This window comes from Sebastes fasciatus, chromosome 5 (genome assembly GCF_043250625.1).
Source record: "Sebastes fasciatus isolate fSebFas1 chromosome 5, fSebFas1.pri, whole genome shotgun sequence".
Lineage (NCBI taxonomy): Eukaryota > Metazoa > Chordata > Actinopteri > Perciformes > Sebastidae > Sebastes > Sebastes fasciatus.
The window spans coordinates 22432072-22454734 of record NC_133799.1 but is presented as its reverse complement, the minus strand read 5'-3'; the positions used below and the strand labels follow the sequence as shown (position 1 = coordinate 22454734).

Below are 22663 nucleotides of genomic sequence, written 5' to 3'. Positions count from 1 at the left end.
TTTTATGGGTGTGATATCTGCATTTTCTTCTTCTTTTTGGGGGATTTGATCAGGACTCACACAGGAGTGGTACTGGCTTTGGATTTAATGTATTGGCTTTATATCACCCAGAAATCTGAAATGCAAACAAATGTCCCTCATTAGGCTAATTCACCCTATTTAAACAATTATCTTGTTTCAAGACATAAACAATAGATATACTTGCACGTTTACAGCTGGGCATTCCCAACTTCTCTGGATTTTCCCCAAGCTGGTATTTTGTTATGTTTTTTTTTTTTTCAGACGTTGACGTTTCGCTGACGTCATCAGATGACCTATCGTTTCCCACTTCCTATGCGTCACTGATGTCAATGCCCATTCTTAAAAGCTGTGAACAAATGTATATTTTTGTCACCCGTTAATAACATATAATTACAAAAAGGTAAGAATAAAAATAAATACAAATAATTATTAAGGCGCTGTCTCTGTATTAGTAGTAAAAGTTGTTGATTATTAGTTAACAATAGTTCATTTTCATTATTTTTTTTCATTTCAAAATGTATTTCGAACATGTAGAATACAAAAAAAAATAAAATAAAGAAAAAGAATGATCATACCAACAAGTGGACAGCCAGAAACAAGTAGTATTTACATACAATGAAAAGCGTAAAAAAATAAATTGGAGAAGTATAAACTTATTTAATTCCACCCCTTCTCTCCATAACTCAACTATTAATTATCAACCAGCTTCTTATTGAGCCATACATATACTCTAATTAAATGTTCCTAAATTTGTCTATAATTATAATTATTATTTATAATTATTCTAACTATAATTATTACCTTTAATCTGTGTCATACAGAAATATAAATTAATTACTGATATAATTATCCTTATCAAAATATAAATTTGTTGTCAATCCAGAATACCAATTCATTACTTATAATATAACTTAATCACTATACCAAGAGCCTTTAACATTGCTTTATAATAGCAAAATTATAAAAATGAATTGCTTTATAATTGAAAAATACATGTTATCAAGAGCTTGTTATCCTTAGAACATTTTAAAAGGAAATTATCATCACATTTAATTAATGATGTCTAATTATCTTTTGATATGTTTAGATATATTTTCTTTTCTTCTGTACTGTTTTTTTTTTTATGTATTTCATTGTTTTTATTGGATTGTTTTCCACTGTTTGGTTTGGTTTTTCTGCCCATTTTGTGTATTTCTTGTTGTTGTTTAATTTTTGTTGTATTTTTAAAATCATGTTAGTTTAGATCTTTCTTCCTTTTTTGTTATTGTTTTTTTTTTCTACTGGGGTTATGTGGTTCCTTTGTATAAGCCTGTGGCTTCATGACTTCTCCTGACACATTTCTTGTTTTTTTTTCATTGACTGGATTTTGTGCAGTTTTATATATATATATTATATACATATATATTACTATATTTTATATTGTCCTACCGTTTTACCACTTCTATTATTATTGATATGTTCTGTTTTACCAGTTACCATATTTGTTTTACTCTATCTGCTTTTATTGTCTGATGTTCTGTTTTAACAGTTACCATATATTTTACTTTATTTATCTGCTTTTATTGTCTTATGAAGCACTTTGTAACATCTGTTTTGAGAAGTGCTATATAAATAAATGTATTATTATTATTATTATTAGTATTATTATTAGTATTATTATTATATATGTGCAAATAAATAAATAATAATATGTATGCTGAAGTGTAAATAGTTATATTACACATGTGACTATATAGGGTGATATTCAGTGTGACTTCATGTTTTGCTTTTCAACATGTTGTCCATTTATCTGTTTTTATGTTTTTTTATTTAGTTTTATTTTTTTATTATTCCAATTCATGACTTATAATATAACTTAATCACAATACCAAGAGCCTTTATTAATACTGCTTTATAATAATATGTATGCTGAAGTGTAAATAGTTCTATTACACATGTGACTATATAGGGTGATATTCAGTGTGACTTCATCACCGGCAGTAACCGGGCTCGTTGAATATTCATTGAAAAGCAGAAGCAGCACCGGAGGAGTTTCTCTACTCGGTTTACGACAGAGAGAGAGAGAGAGCGAGAGAGAGACAGAGAGACAGAGAGACAGACAGAGCGAGAGAGAGAGAGCGAGAGAGAGAGAGACAGACAGACAGAGAGAGAGAGAGAGAGAGAGTGCGTCCGTGCGCGTGGTGGTGGTGGGAACGGTAGCAAGATGGCGGCGCTGAAGGAGGAGCAGTGCTACGGACTGTCCTGTGGAAGAGTGAGCAACGGCAGCAATGTCTCCGTCTTTCACGTTAAACTCACTGACAGCGCACTGCGGGCGTTCGAGGGCTACCAGGGCGGCAAGGTAAACGGACATTGTCGGTTACACGGTGACATTTTTGTTGGTTTTTGTTGAAGAAGTGTGTGTGTCCGGTGGAAGGCTTGTGACAGACAGTGAGGTCAGTCGTCCTCTCACTCTGTCTGCTAACGGCTGGTTAACGGCTGACTAACGGCTGGTTAACGGCTGGCCAACGGCTGGTTAACGGCTGGCTAACGGCTGGTTAACGGCTCTCTAACGGATGGTTAACGGTCAATAGTATCTCTCCTGGTGTTGGTTAGCTTGTTTTGTAGCTATACACCCCCAAAGACCCGACTGTTGAACACCGTCTACTCGGTCATCATTTGTCAAAGCTCTCTGCTCGCCACTGTACTTGTAGTTTATTTCATTGAATGTTTGTTGTAGTTGGAGCAACAGCTTTAACTTGTTGTTAACTTGCCTCACCATCACAAAATGGCTCATTTCAACTGAACCAACTTCTGCTGCGTGTACAAGATGTTTCCAGAAAGTTTATCAAGCTGTCAAAAAAAAAATCTGCTAAAATAAACTAGTAAACTTAACTAGTAAACTAACCTACTAAACCAGTAAGCTAAACTACTAAACCAGTAAGCTAAACTACTAAACCAGTAAGCTAAACTAGTATACTAACCTACTAAACTAGTAAGCTAATCTACTAAACTAGTAAGCTAAACTAGTATACTAACCTACTAAACTAGTATACTAACCTACTAAACCAGTAAGCTAAACTAGTATACTAACCTACTAAACTAGTATACTAACCTACTAAACCAGTAAGCTAAACTAGTATACTAACCTACTAAACCAGTAAGCTAAACTAGTAAACTAACCTACTAAACTAGTAAGCTAACCTACTAAACCAGTAAGCTAAACTAGTATACTAACCTACTAAACTAGTATACTAACCTACTAAACCAGTAAGCTAAACTAGTATACTAACCTACTAAACTAGTAAGCTAACCTACTAAACTAGTAAGCTAAACTAGTAAGCTAATCTAGTAAGCTAAACTTGTAAACTAACCTACTAAACTAGTAAGCCAAACTAGTAAGCTAAACTAGTAAGCTTAACTAGTAAGCTAAGCTAGTAAGCTAAATTAGTAAGCTAGTAAGACAAACTAGTAAACTAACCTACTAAACCAGTAAGCTAAACTAGTATACTAACCTACTAAACTAGTAAGCTAATCTAGTAAACTAACCTGCCAAACTAGTAAACTAGTAAGCTAAACTAGTAAGCTAAGCTAGTAAGCTAGTAAGCCAAACTAGTAAACTAGTAAGCTAAACTAGTAAGCTAAGCTAGTAAGCTAGTAAGACAAACTAGTAAACTAACCTACTAAACCAGTAAGCTAAACTAGTATACTAACCTACTAAACTAGTAAGCTAATCTAGTAAGCTAAACTAGTAAGCTAAACTAGTAAGCTAAGCTAGTAAGCCAAACTAGTAAGCTAAACTAGTAAGCTAAGCTAGTAAGCCAAACTAGTAAGCTAGTAAGCCAAACTAGTAAACTAACCTACTAAACTAGTAAGCTAACCTAGTAAGCTAAACTAGCCAGCAGCTGCCCACACACATATAACAGCTAGCTAATGTTACCCTTGGATATATATGTATATGTATATGTATATGTATATGTATATGTATATGTGTATATATATATATATATATATATAAAAATATAAAAGCCCTGTTTTTGGTTGTTCAGTCAAAGAAAGCCTTGGATGAGTATCTAATGACAACACGGTGAGTAATAATTTGGAAAAGTACCCAGTATTTCACATGAAAGATGGCCATCTCCTCTCCTCTCTCCCCAACCCCCTCACTGCCATTAAAGGCTTCACTTGACAGCTTTAGAAAGTGCATCAAAGTTGGTGGTTTCAATACATTTTCTTGTCAGTAGTTAGTTTTTAAATGAGTTTGATTTAGAGGTTTGGTTTCTGTGAAATGGCTCTGCTGTTGCTTCTTGTGTGGAGAGAGTCTAGGAGTCTGATGTTGGCCATCTAACGTTTCAGCTTCTATAAATATTTGACAGGGAAAAAAGCTGGCAAGCCAGGAGGGAAAGGGCCTTATCTCCAGCTTCAGTGGCTGTGTGTACAGCACAGGACAGGACAGCAGCTGATAAAAGTCAGAACAATAAAAATTGTGGCAGGTAATAATTGGTGACTACTAGTTGTTTGGAACAGTTTGTTTGTTAAACCTGAAGAAGATAATAGGGCGACTCTTTATTAAGTAATTATTAAAATTAAATAATTGTAGCAGTAGTTACACTGGCAAAGATTTTAATCTCTGCAAGTTTTTTAAAGTGCCTTTTGTTCTTTAGTGATGTAGTTGGTTGGGTTGCAGCATGTTTGCAATAAAAAGCATTTGATGTGTTTTGTGCTTTTGAAATACCCAATGAAAAGAGGATGCTTTTTTTTTGTCTGAAGCATGCATCCAGGAATATTTGCACTGCTGCGTCCAACTTGCATTGATTCAGGATAGATTTCTCTCTTTTTGGCTAGTCCTCCAAACTTGGCCTTGATTAAAGCTGCAGTGGGTAGAATTGGAGCAAATATGATTTTTTTTAAAAGTTATTTTTAGAACTACTTTTATCACTATATCCTGACAGTAGTGCACGAGACGGGTAATTTGAAAAAATCATGTGCCTCTGTGTCCTCCGGTGCTCCTAATGGCATCGGGAAGATTTCACAGACCGGAGGAAAACAACCAATCGGAGCCGACCTGGAGCCTTGCCGTCTCTGAGAAGCTGTCAATCACTCGCGAACTCCGATCAAACTGTCAAACTAGGCAGCGCTGATGAAATGTTAATCAATATTCTGTTACTGTAATGCCTATTTCTTGCTTAAAATGTTTTCAGAAACATATTTTAGTGTACTGTTCAGCTGTAAATTGAGAAAGTTAGCTCCGGCTGGTGGACAAACTTTCTCATTTCACAGCTAAACAGTACACTACAATAGGTTTTATACTAGAAATAGGCATTACAGTAACAGAATATTGATTCATATTTGATCAGCGCTGCCTAGTTTGACCGGTTGATCGGAGTTTGCCAGTGATTGACAGCTACCTCTGTTGAATGAACATCCAATAGGGACGCTCTCTCTCTGAAATGACCTGTGATTGGTCAAAGTCTCCCGTCTATTATGTTACTGTAATGCCTATTTCTCGCCTCAATTGAAATATCTTGTAGTATACTGTTTGGCTGTAACAGTTTGTGACCTGGCAGCCTTGTTGAGATTAGTTGAGGAAATACCAAGCACCTCCCGCCAGCGGGAGCAAACTTTCTCATTTTACAGCTAAACAGTACACTACAAGATGCTTCTGAATATGTTTAACGCGAGAAATAGACGTTACAGTAACTGCGCTGCCTAGTTTGATCGGAGTTCACGAATGATTGACAACCTCTCTCTCTCTCTCTCTCTCTCTATCACTCTCTCTCTCTCTCTCTCTCTCTCAAATGACCTGTGATTGGCCAAAGTCTACCTAAAAGGGTATTATGGAATTTTTGCCCAATGATGCCAAAAATATTCTGCCCAGGTTTAAGTTGTGATTTTTGATAAACTGTTAAGCTTCTTTGAAATATCAGATGAAGAGGACTTTTTTTTTTCTTTCTCTTAAGCATGCAACCAGGGATATTTGTACTGCTGCATCCAACTTGCATTGCTGATGATTCAGGATAGCTTTCTCTCTTTTTGGCGAGTACCCCAAACTTGGCCTTGATTAATGTGTCCTTGCACAAACTGGATATTTCTTATGCAAACTATCTATCAGCTTCCAGGGCTAATGTCAGGTAAAATTGGATTCTTGTTTTGAATAAAACATGGAAAAGCAGATACATCCAAAAGCTTTTCTACCACTGCCTTTCATTTATCGTGGTTGGGATCCAGAATAAGTTATTTTGGAGGCATTACGATACATGTGTGATTGTTTCAAGCATCTTGGGCTCAATGGAGTTGTTATTGGCAGGGCTTTCCTTGAAGAGCAGAACGCTGCCCCAGTTTTTAAGCACCATTGTTCCACATCCACAAAGGCAATTTTATATTCAAGATATGTTAAACAGGAATTCTGTCTGCTGGGCTTTTTATTGGTGGAGTTGGCTTAATACATGAATGATGAAAGAGGCAAGTTGGAATCATGTTTTACAGTTTGATACACCTTTATTGACAATTGCCTCTTGTACAGACTTGCAGACTCGCTACCCACTAAAGCTGTGTTGCTCACTGTATGCTTACTTGCCGTTTCACCTGTTCCCTGTCATTTGAGTTAAAACCCTTACTCACACTTTGACCAGATCTTTTGAGTAAACAAATGTTTGCATTATATTGCTGTGTGGGTGCTTGGTTCGTGGTGAAGGTTCAGTTCAGAGCAGTATTTTTTTGAGAAGTTGCACCTTAGCTGCCACGAGTGTTCGCATCACATTTGGCTGTTTGTGAGGGTTTGTGGTAATCAGTGTGGGAGATGGGATCTCAAATTTGATGCTTTTGATTGGGTCTATTTTAGTAAGCTTTATGCATTGAAACAGACATGTTATTGACGTATGACAATACAGTGTAGTTTCTCTTTTATCAGACACAAATGAGGACCACACAGGCACATACGCGCTGTTAGCGTGACTGTTGACAGTTTTTGTTTCAGCCCACTCACCGTATTTTCACACGATCACAGATGATGAGCATACATCAAACCGCCCATCTGACACACTGTAATCATGCACAGGTGTGCTGCATGTGTGTATGTTACATTAAATACAAACAGGAGACTCCTCAGTCACACGGACTGAGCGCTGCATATTTAACAGTAACGTATTGAAATTCAAAGACAATTAAAGCCCAACAATACGACCACAGAGCAGTGCAAATATATTAAGCCCCTCAAATAACACAGACCACATGTGCACAAAGTCAGATTAGGAAAAAATATCTTCTTAAGGCTGTCAATCGATTCAAATATTAATTGCATATTTTTAATCTGTTCAAAATGTACCTTAAAGGGAGATTGTCAACATTGGAGTGGGCAGATATGCTTGCTTTATGCAAATGTATGTATAAATGTGTTATTTTAAATCAATTAACAACACAAAACAATGACAATTATTGTCCAGAAACCCTCACAGGTACTGCATTTAGCATAAAAAATATGCTCAAATCATAACATGTCTCAAACTCAAGCCCAACAGGCAACAACAGCTGTCAGTATGTTGACTTGACAATGACTTTCCTAAAACTGCATGTGATTATCATAAAGTGGGCATGTCTGTAAAGGGGAGACTCGTGGGTACCCATATAACCCATTTTCATTCACATATCTTGAGGTCAGAGGTCAAGGGACCTCTTTGAAAATGGCCATGCTAGTTTATCCTCGCCAGAATTTAGCATAAGTTTGGAGCGTTATTTAGCCTCCTTCGCAACAAGCTAGCATGACATGGTTGGTACCAATGAATTCCTCAGGTTTTGTAGTTTCATATGATACCAGGATCTTCACTCTAGCTTTAAAACTGCTTCAACCTAAAAATCACAAGATGCGTTAGAGAAATTAGTGGCATTAAAACAAATTTGCGTTAACTTTGACAGCCCTACTTCTTATGTTTGCACTGAAAAATGTGGTCAGATGGTTATCAGGTTTGTTACATGATGGATTAACATGTTTAATGTTTTTCTCGGTTTTAACATTAGGTCAGGAAATATATACCCTAACCAAATAAAAAGAAACAAACGGGCTCGGTGGGAGAAATTCAAGCTATATGCATTAATGTTCTGTTACTTACCAACTTAGATCTGGCGAGAGTCAGCTGGTTGCTAACCACTGTAGGGGTTGAAATGTAATTTAATAAAATTAAGGGCTAGTATCACACACGACACCACCCTAAACTTGAGCTTATATTGATTTCAGTACGTCTTTAAGGGGAGCTGAGCCCATCTGGCTTCCTCATAATTCAAACACTGGCTAGCGCCCAACAGCAGCGGTAAACTGGGAAGTCGGTAAAGGAAGAGGAAGAGAGGTCCAGAATGACACACGCCTTTCAATGTAAAAGTTGTGGTGTGGTCAAGGATGTAATTAGATAAAGCGTGTAATGTTTATGACCCCAATTTTGCTACTGTTTGACTGGAAAATGTGTAAACTCTGGCAGGTATCTGCTTTTATAAGGAAGCTAAAATCCAGGCCAGTATAGAGAGCCAAAATCCCTTCCCAAGGGACCTTATTTCGGAAAATATATGTACGGTAGTCAACGGTGAGAGACAAATATTTTTTTTTATCCCTTTTCAATTGCGTCATGAATCCCACATGATGTTTGTCAATTTGAAAGATAATATTGCAAGTTAAGAAAGTCAGTTTGTCGTAGTATCATTTAGTTTTGTGTGAGACCGCTCAGTGAACTACATCTCTCGTCTCGCACAATGTACGTCACCAACATTAGCTAGCTAGCTAAACTAGGTAAGACCACGCTCAAATGAAACGTTATCTTACCTGATGTGTTTCATCCAGCGACTCCTGGTCTTTTTATCAGCTGGGAAGCAAAAGAATTAGGGAGACACGATGTTTGTGTGAGTATATCCCAGTACAAAACACAGAAGTACCCTAGCTTCAGCGAGAGAGACGTCACTTACACGACTCTTGACTTGCAAAATTATGTTTTAAATTGACAAACATTATATGTTTGATTCTATATAGGACGGAACCTGCCAAAATTAAAAATAAATTAATAAATAAATAAATCACTCGATAAATAAATAAATATATCATTAAATGTAGCAAAGATAATATTAAAAAGAAATGTAGCCATTCATTAATTGATAGAATGTGGGATTAATTGATTTTTCTGTTTAAATTTGCTTCTTTATTGATTTATCTTTGTATTAATTCCCTTATATATTTACTCTTCTGTTTATTTTTCCCTTTTATTTGTTCATGTATTTATTTTTATTAATTAAAAAAAAAAAAATTGCATTATTTATGCATTTATTTATTCCTTTTTTTTTATTTTGGCAGGTTCCATCCTCCATTTGATTCATGGTGCAATTCAAACGGTATCAAAGAATTATTTGTCTCTCTCCGTTGACTACCGTTCATGTTTTTCCAAAAAAAGGTCCCCTGGTGGTCCACTGGAAGGGGCGGGACTTCGCATCTCTATATAGTAAAATTGCATTGATAAATCATACACCTTTGTTGGTAACAAACACGTATATAACCCTCAACTGTGTCATTGTGAAGTCACATTCCTCTACATAGTAGAACAAGACGCTAAGCAAATGCTAAATGTTGGCCCATGCAAATATAATTCGGTTAAGCTTTCCAATAGTCACTGTTACTGTACTAAGAATCTTGTGAGTATATCTTATTGCATTTTTGTAAGTACATTGTGCAACAGCAGTCATGAAGAAGCAGCAGTTCAGTGTATTGAGTGCTTCCTGCATGAGACGTGACTGTCAGCTGGTTCCTCCGTTGGAGCGTCTGAGGACAGAGTGAACTAGAGCTCCTGCTGCGGGACTGGCAGCCCAGAGACTCACTTTGTACTGGCTGTGACATCAGCAAGGAAATGAGTAAGGCTACTTGAGCGTCATCCAGCTGAATGTTACAGATAAAAGTTTATAATTATGTCTGGGGATGTATCGGAAAAACGCTGTGTTTTAACAGTTTGATTCAGTAGTACTCAGAGTTTTCATTTCCTTTTATTGTGTTTCAAAATGATCAGCCCACAGAAATAAAAGCTTAAGCATTTAACTAAAATATTAAGCTCAAATATAAAATGAACATTCACAGGCAGTCAAGGAAAGCTTGCATATGACGTGACAAATCTTGTGTGCTGGCACTGCGGTGAGAGATGATTAGTCCCATTTGAATGTTAAAACCTTTTGTTGGCCAAAGTGACATCTTTCATCTTGTGATGTGGTGATGGATCTGTGATTATAAACTGGGAGTATGAATTTTACGTTCTTAAGGAGGTGCATCACAAAAGTGGCACCCATCTTGTGGTTGGCAATTTAATCTGTGTTGCATTTAAATTTTAAAACCTGTAATGAATATAATGATACAGTTTATGATGCAGCCTTCCATCCAGCGCTTTTAACAATCAGCTGTCAAATTAAAACCTGATTGTTTGGTCACAGACAAGATACCTGCTGTGATAGGTATACCAGGTAAACAATGCTACAATAAACAAGCCCTATCTTCGAAAAATTGCATTCCCATACAACAAAAACTGCATTGTGAGTTACGTTTCGAAGGAAGCGTATTTTGTCACGGATTACGTTTGTGTTGGACGTGTCACAAATATGTTTGCAATAGGCCTGTCAAAGTTAATGTCGTAATAACACGATAAATTTGTTTTAACGCCGCTAATCTCTTTAACGCATTAACGCAATCAATCTTTCGGAAGTTAGTGGGCTCATTTTTAAAGCTAGAGTGAAGACACTGCTATCATATGAAACTATAAAACCTAAGGAATCCATTCGTACTGACCATGTCATACTAGCTTGTCGCAAAGGAGGCTAAATAATGCTGCAAACTTAAGCTACATTTTGGCGAGGAAAAACTGACATGGACATATTCAAAGGGGTCCCTTGACCTCTGACCTCAAGATATGTGAATGTAAATGGGTTCTATGGGTACCCACGAGTCTCCCCTTTACAGACATGCCCACTTTATGATAATCACATGCAGTTTGGGGCAAGTCATAGTCAAGTCAGCACACTGACACACTGACAGCTGTTGTTGCCTGTTCGCCATGTTATGATTTGAGCATATTTTGTATGCTAAATGCAGTACCTGTGAGGGTTTCTGGACAATATTTGTCATTGTTTTGTGTTGTTAATTGATTTCCGATTATAAATATATACATTTCCATAAAGCAAGCATATAGCCCACTCCCATGTTGATAAGAGTATTAAATACTTGACAAATCAGCCGTTAAGGTACAATTTGAACAGATAAAAAACATGCGGTTAATTTGCGATTTATCGCAATTAACTATGGACAACCATGCGATTAATCGGGATTAAATATTTTTATCTATTGACAGCCCTAGTATTTTGTTACGGATTACGTTTGTTTTTGAAAAATGCGTTTGTAATGATAGTCTGTATGGGGAGCAGGTAGGGGTGGTGGATGGGTCAAACAAACACAGGACTTCCACCCAGGAGGCCGCTGTTTGTGTCCCATGTGAAACTTACGTCCGTAGCTTAATAACGTAATAAACAGTCATTTTAAGCTAAACCAGAATGTTTTCTTACAAAACCTAAAAAGTAGTTTTGTTGTGTTTTTGTTTTGTTTCAATTTACAACTTCAACCACATATTTAAAACTGTGAAATCCGAGAGAAAATATGTTTCCCTCGAAACATAATTGAGAATGCAGTTTAGTTGTATGGGAACGTAATTTTGAAGGAGACATGGTTGAAATAAACATGTCACACCTGTCAAATTATGGCAGGACAACGCCAAAATGGAGAATGGTTGATTTGCTAAAAATTGTTCTCCGGAAACTCATTTGTGTTTACGTGAATGAGATGTGAAATAGTTTGTTTGGCTTTGAACGGAGTCTCTACGAGGGGGATATCCTCAATATAAGCTTTTCACCTTGTCACCACAGAAAGGGGGCCTGTTTATATTCTTATAAGTGGATCTTCTGATTTCTCAGCTTGCACTTTGGTTTCTTCACCATGTAATACCTTTTTGATTACTGGAATTTGTCTGTTTTCATGGATGAAACAATGTCACCCTCTCCATAATAACAGATTATGTAAAAGTCAGATGCAAGAGGTTTTTTTGTGCAGATAAAGATCAATCCTCAGTTAAGTACTTGTGTTGACGGGCTATAGGCTTCACTATGGAGGTCAGTTTACACCAAGTCAGTTTTGTTCTTGCGCTTGGCTGCAATCTACCTCCTGTCTGGACCCCTATGGGAATGGTATGGGAAGTAATGGAGACTGGGTGGGGATTTTGTTGCTTGGCGCTGGTCAGCCTGTGCCAGTGCTATGGTTATTTAAGGAATGCTGACTTCCCAGTTTCAGCAGATCACGGGACGCTGCAAGAGGTGACCATTACCACTAAGGCCAAATATGACTCTAAATGTCATGGTGTTTGTCTGACCTGTGGCAGAGTCGCCACAAGTGACCATGTCAACCTGGTGTCCCTGCACACAGAGCAGAATCCCTGACCTGCTATGTCAGTGCAAAGAAGTGCTTGGCAATATATCAATACTATATGGATATCGTGATAGGAGACTAGATATCGTCTTTGATTTGGATATCGTAAATTGTCATTTTCTCGACTTACCAGACTGTTCTAGTTGTTCTATTATTTCCCTATACCCACTTTGTCATTACATCCACATTGCTGATGATTATTTATCAAAAATATCATTGTGTAAATATCAGGGCTGTCAATTGATTAAAATATTTAATCACGATTAATCACACATTTATCTGTTCAAAATGAACCTTAAAGGGAGATTTGTCAAGTATTTAATACTCTTATCAACATGGGACTGGACAAATATGCTTGCTTTATGCAAATGTATGTATATATTTATTATTGGAAATTAATTAACAACACATAACAATGACAAATATTGTCCAGAAACCCTCACAGGTACTGCATTTAGCATAAAAATATGCTCAAATAATAACATGGCAAACTCAAGCCCAACAGGCAACAACAGCCAGTGTGTCAGTGTGCTGACTTGTCTATGACTTGCCCCACACTGCATGCGATTATCATAAAGTGGGCATTTCTGTAAAGGGGAGACTCGTGGGTACCCATTGTACCCATTTTCATTCACATATCTTGAGGTCAGAGGTCAAGGAACCCCTTAGAAAATGGCCATACCTTACAAGTATAACATTTTGACTGGAGCCAGAGGAACAAGTTATTTATGCACATATTATTGTATGCATGCATATGGCCTTCATCACTCTGAGGATGTTATATCACTCAGAAGGGAAGTAACAATAATGAATAAATGCCCAGACTTAATTTCTAAAAGGTTGCTTGAACCTTGAAGGAATCTCTGCTAAGTCGACGCAGGCTTCTCTGTATTTGAAAAGGCTTGATTATGAAAGGAGATTCCTCATTTATCAATCTCTCTTTGTGTGTTTATCTTTGTTACTGTTGTCAGACACTTCCTTTTTACGTGGTAATCGCTTTAAGGAAACTAAATTTCCCCAGACTATAAGACCAGACGACAAACCATATGCCTATAAATGGCAGATATACAGTATATAGGCATCTGTAGAACTTTGCATATATACTGTATATCTGTAATTTATAGGCATATAAACAGTATATAGGCATCTGTAAAACTTTGCATAATTTAGTAGGAAAGCTTGATAGAAGCATGGCAAGCTGCAAAAAAGGCAAAGTCTAAAATACTAAAGCACTAAAATATTCAGGTAGCAGCACTGAGGTAATGAGCCAGAGACACCATTGACTCTCTGTGGGAGCCTAATTACCCGTCTTCACCTGAAGCCAGTGCTAACACCAGTAGAAATGGTCTTCTCTGCTTGGCTTTTATGCAGCTCTTTACCATGAAAATCGATGTACTTGATGCAATTTTTTTTTTTTATAAAAGCATAGAAGCAAGGTATTTTTTAATCAACACTGGCCTGCTGAGAAGATTATTCTGAGTCGATTTTCATTTTGCAATACCAGGAAATGAGTCTCCAAAAAAAATGTTTTCACGGTCATTAAAATGTGAAGCAGACTTTTCAATGTAGTCTTCGTCTATTACACATAACGTCATTGATTTATACCAAAACATTCATGTCTTGCCATCACTGGGAGAGCTACAGAAGACATAAAAAGGCACTTTTTGTAACGCATTACAGTATATTCCATCAAAGCTTCAATCATGTTAATGGCTGTTTAAGATTTATCTTAGGTCCGGTAAAGCTAAGTTCACACTACACTACACAGTTTGCTGTCTTGTAATTGTGAGTATTTAAGTCATTGTGTGTTTCAACACTACATGACAGACCAGCAACAAGAGTTCACACACTACAAGATCTTTACCCAGTGAGTTTAAGTCAAGTTTAAGATTTTGAGAAGTTTATAACAACTTTAAGATTTGTGAAATAATCTTGAAGCTTGAGGCTTTTTGATTGCTCTCTTTTCAAGTCTGCTATGAATGTCTGTCGAGTCATCACTTTCACATCACTCTTTGTCAAGGAACCAGATTACTTGAAGAAGACAGCTGTTCAAAGAACTTTTAGTAAAATCTAAATGTTTTTTTTAAGTAGGGGGCGGGGAGGTGAGGAAGTGATGCTCACTGCAGTTTTCTGCTGAATGTCTCTTTTGTAATGAGGCTGGTCTACATTGATCCCACGTTGACGCAGTACACTCAACTTTTATTCTTTTTTGTGTGTTGGAGTTTGTGGTAAAGAGAAGTTCAGTAGTGACACATCCAAGTGAAAGTATAATGCTATGTTCCCTCTAAACTGAGCTCTCCAGGGTGGATCAATCTGAAAACAATGGTCTCATGTTGCAGTTTGTACAAAGCTGTTACAGAACAGTGACGTGTGCCTTCGAAGGTGTCGTGTAGCACAAATGTGAACAAGCAAAACTTTTCCTTTTAAATTATGGATGGAAAACTTTTTTGACAGTCAAATTAAAATAAAGTTCAGATAGTGTAGTGCGTGTGTGTGTATAGTAAGTGTGTCAAACTCTACCTGTAAAAGTTCCAGCAGTAAAGAGCCAGTTACAGTAAATACACAAATAAGTAGGTCCGATTAAGCCTATGTGCTAGTGTGTTGCTTCACTGACACTCTTCTGTCAAAGATATTTAAAGGAGTGGACTACCAAGTTTTACACACAGAACGTACTCGGTATTGAGAGTGGGGACACCCAGTACCATTTTAGCCTTGCAGAGTGCATGGCACAAAGTGCTCTTTCCACCTCTGAAATCCTAGACAGGTGGAACATCAGATCAGTGTGACAGTGATGCAACTAAACACCTGACAATTTGGGTGCCGCAGCCATACCCATAGGGATTTAGACATGGCTATTCCTGTGTGCATCTACTACAAAACAAAGAAATCCTTTGGTTGTGCAACCTGAGAGACAGAGTAAAGCGTTACACTTGTGCGTGTGTGGATATAATTAGTGTTAACCTGGTCTATATAAGTCTGTATTAAGATGCTGGTAATTTTCCATGAATTACGCCCAGTTTCTTGTATAAACAAACTTCTATTTTGTATATTTTGCATTTTAAAACACGTATACCCTTGTTGTCTTGCAATGTGTAGAGCCTTGGGCTAGGTTTCACTTAGGTTTCAAGGAGATTATGGTGTAGCTGGCAAACGCTATACCCAATAAAACTTGATAGACATAAGCCAGTTTTGATAGTAAATTATCAACATCTGTTGGCCAAGGAGGTTTACTAGCTCAATCCAGTCTTTACTTGCATATTCTCAGTTCTCAGAAGAATATATTGGAAAACGTTTTGGCAAAACAATCTGAGCATGTCAAGGACTTCTTGTCAAAGAAATAGATTAAACTTCATCTGCTGAGGAAGATTGTGTAACGCAATCAAAAGAACTGCTAATAAATGGACATTGTGTTGAGATTGTTTTGCCAGTAACTGTTTCCGAGGTCAAGAGTGAACTTTGAATCTAAAGTTTAGAAACCTGATTTGAAACCTTTTTCTACATAAAGTAGCCGTGGTGTCTCAGACCCTGACTACATTACTGGTGAAATGTTAGATATTATTTGAGGTGGTTATTTCATGGATGTATAAAGAGAACTGGATACAGCGTTGGAGGCGGGCTCCCGTTCATTCCTATGAGAGTAGCTCAGTGGCGCGTGAAGCCAAAATGGCTCGACTGCCGAGTAATAAAGAACCCGGATCTTCCGGTGATCTTCCACATCTAAAGGGCGCATAGAGCAAGCAAGATTTTTGATAAATAATCATCATTAATCAGGGCTCTAGACTAACTTTTCCACTGGTAGCACTGGTGCTACCAACTTTCTCAGTTGGTCGCACAAGCACATGATTTGGTCGCACCCTTTTTTTTTGGGTTACAGCATGGTATTAATGAATGACCTTGCATGCTAATAAATAGTTGTCTTAATTTACATACCCCAGTGAAACATTGACAATGCCTCGAAACTTGATATTTGCAAAATATTTTAACCAACAAGTTTAGAGTTACCTGCAACGGACGGACCACATTGCCTACAATAAACACACAGCATAGTGTTCCCCTCGTACCGTAACCACGGGTACTGTGTTAGCCATTGTGGCTGAAAGTGGTACTTCTTTTTCTTCACCTGTCAGCCAGTCTCTCCGTGCCTGTTGCACATTCATCATCGGTGGTGTCTGAGTCGGCACCTCTGTTAGACTCTCCCTCACCACCAGCTTCCTCCTCTCTCCTCATTTGTTTTTTTTAAATAATCAGCGATAGACCCCTTCATTTTGGGGAACAGCAAAACTTTGGCGCCCTGCAGTGTGTGATGTGAGGGTACGGTAGCCTACACAGTACTGTACTTTGTTATTGACATCTGTAGTGGTTATTTGCATAAAAACAATTATTAATTGTGATTATTTAAATATAACATTTATAATAAGGTCATAGTTCCCTTTCTATTATCTATTTTATATTACTGTGAAGAAAAAATGCATTTGGTCGAAAAACAAGATTTTGCATAGGGCCTCCAAAAAGTTTGGGACCGGCCCTGCTAGCTGCGCTCTGAAGTTGGAGGAGCTGATGGAGATGCTGCTGTCATGAGGAGAGATGCAGCATGTTTGTACGGACTAAATTCATTCATTGCAGCCTTATTACCTATAGAGGACGAAGAGAGGAGTAAGTCAGTAAATAAGTGGTTAACATCAGTAACATGAGTTGAGCTGTTGCAGAGTTTTGACTCCTCGTTAACGTAACATTATCATCAGCTCACTCACTGTAAATACAAACGTCGGCTACCGGCTCCTTAGCGAGCGTTAACTGGTAACGTTACCGTTAACATCCAACAGTCTAACGTTAGTTAACTGGTAACGTTAATATTAGAAAGTTTAACTTATTGACTTGGTCCCCGCTGCAGCTGTCCTCACATCACAGGCCGGCGGTATATGTTGTGTGTGTGAATGTGTACATGCGGGACGGATCGGCCGAATACACTGTGTATGCGTGTTTACGTTGTCATGGAGGTTTAATAATAACGGCGCGCTACACAAAACGTGCAGTCATTTTCATCATCGAAGGTTTCCACAGAACAGAAGAGAGTGCAGGAGAGGAGAGAGAGGCTGCGCCAGTGAGGAACAAAAAGCACTGCTTTCATCTGCAATATCCAACGCTCTTACCGAGTTACCGAAATAGTAATGATCATGCACTCGCACAATGCGACTAGGTAAAAATTTTACTCGCACACCCCCAAAAAAAGGACGCATATGCAATCATTTTGGTCGCAGTCTAGAGCCCTGTTAATGTGCACATAATGACTAAGTGTAAAAGACAAATAATAGGACAGCTAGAACAGTCTGGTAAGTTCGTAAAATTCACTTTATTGTAATGTAGCCTTTAAATCTAGGAAAAAGACAACACTTATGCCATATATCAATATTCCGATATCCATCATCTAAGACAATATCTAGTTTCATATCACGATTAGAGATGCACCAATCCAACTTTTCCAGTCCCGATAGCGATACCTGGGCTTTGGGTATCAGACGAACTGATTACCGCTCCGATACCAGTGTTTAATTAATAAGCTGTATGCCTCACTGTGTGCAAGTGACTGGTATAATTTTTTTTGTGTAAGACAACATCAGGCTTGACTTAAACAATGCTTTACTAACAAATACATAAATAGATATAAATGTATTGAATTGTTATTTATTATTAAGATAATAAATCGTGCACTAGCAACTTGGTAAAAAATCTTCAAAATTAACAAGAATTACAATTCAAGTTTAAACATTTTTAATGCAACTTGGTCAAAACATAAACAGGAATTAAATTTCCAGTATACGATTTACAGTATATTGAATTGAATAGATCAGCCCCATTGTCATGATACCCGTTCCAGCTATTTGAGTCAGTATCAGCCCGATATCGGATCCAGTATCTGTGCATCACTCATCACGATATCGATATAATATTAATATATTGCCCAGCCCTAATACTAATACGTTTTAGATTCTGTGTTACAGCATTTTAAAGTTTAAATGTGGAAATCCAGACGCACACAAAATAGTTGAGGTTCATGTTGCCGTCAGTTTTATCGACATTTGCATTGTTAATACTGCAAAGAAATAGACTTGAACAACATTGTCATCAGTTCAGTTTTATCACAGGCTGCTTGGCTGCCAGTCCATGCTACAGTATGTCCAGCTGATCCCCATTCGGTTGCCGGTTGGCAGCGTGTGGGAACATCCACAGCCTTGTCATCGATGCGTGGCCAGGACCTGTACTCTGTCCCTAAGGTTAGCTCTGTGGAACATTCTGGGCTCAGGTCCCAGAGAATAGTGACATGTCAGCAGCCCATTCAAATGAACAGGCTGAGGGTAGCACTATGTTAGCAGTGCTGGGACGGGGGAGGGGGAGGGCAGATGGTGGGAGGGCTAAAACTGGTGCTGTGTTGAACATTGCAGGGGGTAGACCAGGGAGCGTGGCTCCATGAAAGGTCTGGTGGTCCTGGATAGGCTCAGTGTTCAGAGCTCAGGACTAAGTGAAACTATATTATACTGTTGGTAAGATAAATCAGACTGTGGCTTTCTTCTTTTGTCTAACTTTATTTGTTTAGGCCAAGAAGGGTCATACAAGGTTGCTAATCCAGAGCTCAGTGTGTCTTCACTCCTGATATCATGCACAACGTGGCAGTCAGTAATGTCTTTGTATAACAAGACTAACAGTCTACTGTATGACCACACTAGCTGCTCTGTGAGTCTATACTTAGGCACAGTGGTACTTTTAGCTAAATGCTGCCGCTAGCATGGCAACATGCTCACAATGACCATGCTAACATGTAGGTATAAAGTCTACCATGTTAGTTTAGAGTGTCGGCATGCTAACATTTACTAATTGGCACTAAACACAAAGAACAGCTGAGGCTGACAGGAATGTTGTTAGTTTTGCAGGTTTTTAGTCAAAAAGTGTTAAGTGTTGATCTGATGATAGTGCAAGAAATAAAGTCAAAGGATCACCAAAGTAGGGCTGTAACTAATGATTATTTTCATTGTTGATTATTTTCTTGATTAATCGATTAGTTGTTTGGTCTATAAAATGGGAAAAATGTTCATTCAGCGTTTCCCAAAGCCAAAGATGACATCCTCAAATGTCTTGTTTTGTCCAAAGCTCAAAGATTTGTTTACTGTCATAGAGGATTAAAATATCCACATTTAAGAAGCTGGAATCAGAAAATTTTAATTTTATTTCTTAAAAAACTACTCAAACCGATTAATCGATTATCAAAATAGTTGGCGATTCATTTAATAGTTGACAACTAACCGATTAATCGGTGCAGCTCTACACCAAAGTGATTACAATTTATCTTGAGGAGAACATGAATGTCTGTACCAAATGTTATGGCAATCCATCCAATAGTTGTTGAGACATTTAACAAAACCTCATGGTGGCACTAGAGGAATAGCCAGGGGATCACCAAAGTTGGTAGGCTTCATCCTCTGGGGATCATGAACGTTTGTGTAAAATGTCATCATAGCAAGCCATCCAATAGTCCAATGATCTTGACCAGAATAGTGTTGTGTTGTATTACTGTATTAGTAGTAGTAGTAATAGCACTGACAGTAGAGTCAAGATTCAATTCAGTATTCATGTTTTTCTACATCTTATGCACAACAATTACAGAGAAGCAGTCATTGACAATGTAAATATTGGATCTCAGGCTCCCTTCAACAATGCTCATTAAATATGTATGAAAAAAGAGAGAATCACGTAGTATTAGTGACTGTACCAATTGAAACTTTTCACTACTCGCAGGAGTAAGTGAAGGGGAGTGGATGGTGATCGGTGAGTGATTGTGGTTGGAGAGACGGGTGGCTAAGTATGTGTGTGTGGAAACAAAAGAGGAATAAACATGCTACAACTTATTCTGATTGTGTAAATACTTTATCAGAATTCAGCATTTCCAGCTAAGCTGTTCAGCAATAAATGTGAGTAAATGTTGCAACAGACTTTGTGATGGTTCGGAAAGAATTTGCATAGCCTCTCTTAGGGCTGCCCCCTCTTAGTCGATTAGTCGACTAATTGGTTGTTTTGGTCTTAGTCGACTAAGATTTCTTTAGTCGATTAGTCGTTTTTTTATGCTTTTTTTAATGCTGAATGACTTATTTCCAAGAAACTTATCAGCACATCTCTGGTAAACACAAGATTTAAAGTGATGCTTATATGGGATTCTATGTGGAGAATCTCAGTTTTACAGATCTGTTGATTAAGTCAACTAATCAATTAGTCGACAAAATCATGTGAGTGTTAGTCGACTAAGAATTTCTTTGGTCGAGGACAGCCCTATAGCCTCTACATCTCTGACATGCACAAAACAACTTTGCTCAAACGCAGAACAGCGGTACTTAAAAGGTGTGGTGCATCTGCGTAACATCAAGATTCAAAAGTATGTATATGTATTGAAATGTATATACAGCTCATACTTTAATGTGGACCACACGGCTTATGTAAGTGAAGCAGCACAGAGGACAGAAGCTCACCAGTCTTTGTATGTACACTATGCTCCATTGCTCCATATCTCTGGATCAGGCAGCAATACAAAGCATCTTATGTCTTTAAGAGACTTGACCTCCATTGAACTTTTAGCTCTCTCACTTGATCACATTTGATCCACTGAAGCAGCACCAAGGAAGAAAGGTCAGAGTAACTTCCTCTTTGTGATGTTCATGTTTACTTCATACAGCCCTCTTCTACTTCACAATTTGCCTCCTTGTTGATGGCATTTCCTAATATGGATGTTTCTGAAAACACATTATATTCAGTGCTTTGAGTTTGACATCCTAAAAACAGCTTCTGGTGACACAAACTGGTGACACTCTCGAAAATACAGTTTAGATTTGGCTTTGCAAAGACAGATTGTTTTGACTCTGTGTAAAGAGTTTGGTGCTCACTGTTGCTGCTTTGTGTTACAGTCAAACTGCTTATAGTGAGTAAGAATACAAATTACTTTGTATTCATGTATTAAATATACAAATGTGAATTAGATGGTAATCTGCATGAGAAATGAAAACACAAATTTGGTTATAATAATCGTCTGCTTATAGTGATCAATTTGACCCGGACAGACATGATCACTATAAGCTGTTTCCACTGTAGTATTAGCATCATTAGCATGGCAGCAACTTTAACTTTGTTATAGCATAGGGTAACCCAACAGATAGTTGTATTCAGCTGTTTCAGTATCAGATCCACTGAGTCTGGAAACCCTGTTCAGCCCTTCCTCTTTTCCCACATCTGTCTTAACTTGTAGGAGGTTATTATTCTGCCGATTGTAATTTATTATATTACATAGGCCATCTTACCTTTTCAAATTCACTGTCCACGGTATAACGTTTTTTTTAATTTACAACTTTTAGTCACACTGGATGGACTGGATGAAGTGTTTTTGTACATTAAAAATGGGCCATTTAATGGGTAGAGCTATGGCAATATTCAAAGTCTACTGGGTAAACCTTACCAAATACTACTACTACTACTACTACTATTACTATATCAAAAATAATTGAAGCACTTCTCATAGATGTAAGAAATTTGTAACCGTTATAAATAATGCATTCTTGAATGGGAAGTAACCACTGAATCAGAGCTTGCCTTGGATTTTGATAAATTAGGGTAGCAAATTGTTCCGGTGTACACAGTACTAAAATTATGTGAATTGAGCTAATACAAACTTGAAATTGGAATATCATAACTTTGAATAGAAAATGCTATTAAAATTGTGGTTTCTCTGTGGTTAACACCTCCTTTATGTAAATCTTCCTCGGTCAGCTTGTGTCAAACTGGTTTTATGTTGGATATTTTTAGCTCATGACCATTTATGAATTGATATTGCAGCACTTGGAGAGTGCTTAATGTAATGCTTTCAGCAATTAATTGTACTTCTGTTGTCTTTTTTTATTGTATTAAATGCTCATAATTAAACACAGTATGTAAGCAGTTCATCATGACAACATATAAGATCTTGTCTGGAAATTTGACCGAATTAAAGTTTTTAATGTGTTTTCCATGAAAATGTATTTAACAATGCTGTTATTTGTCTTTTATAGGTCCTGTCATCACGACCATTGATCAGGTTTAATGGAAACCAAGGGGTAAGAACATCTCTCTATACCTCACTGTCTCCTCCAATCCAATGCATACAATTTAGTTTTT

General features: G+C 37.5%; 1 protein-coding gene across 2 annotated transcripts in view; it reads left to right on the top strand.

Annotated features, from left to right (window-relative positions):
• The first annotated feature begins 2137 nt into the window (after nucleotides 1-2137).
• ell (elongation factor RNA polymerase II) overlaps nucleotides 2138-22663 on the top strand; it is a 53271-nt gene continuing 32745 nt past the window's right edge. The window contains exons 1-2 of one of the 2 annotated variants that reach the window (XM_074635830.1): nucleotides 2138-2359; nucleotides 22558-22602. In XM_074635830.1, the coding sequence (XP_074491931.1) occupies nucleotides 2225-2359; nucleotides 22558-22602 (180 nt within the window). In that variant the 5' untranslated portion in view covers nucleotides 2138-2224. Of the gene's footprint in view, nucleotides 2360-16935; nucleotides 17076-22557; nucleotides 22603-22663 lie in introns of those variants that run through there. The other variant, XM_074635829.1, reaches the window with a different exon arrangement.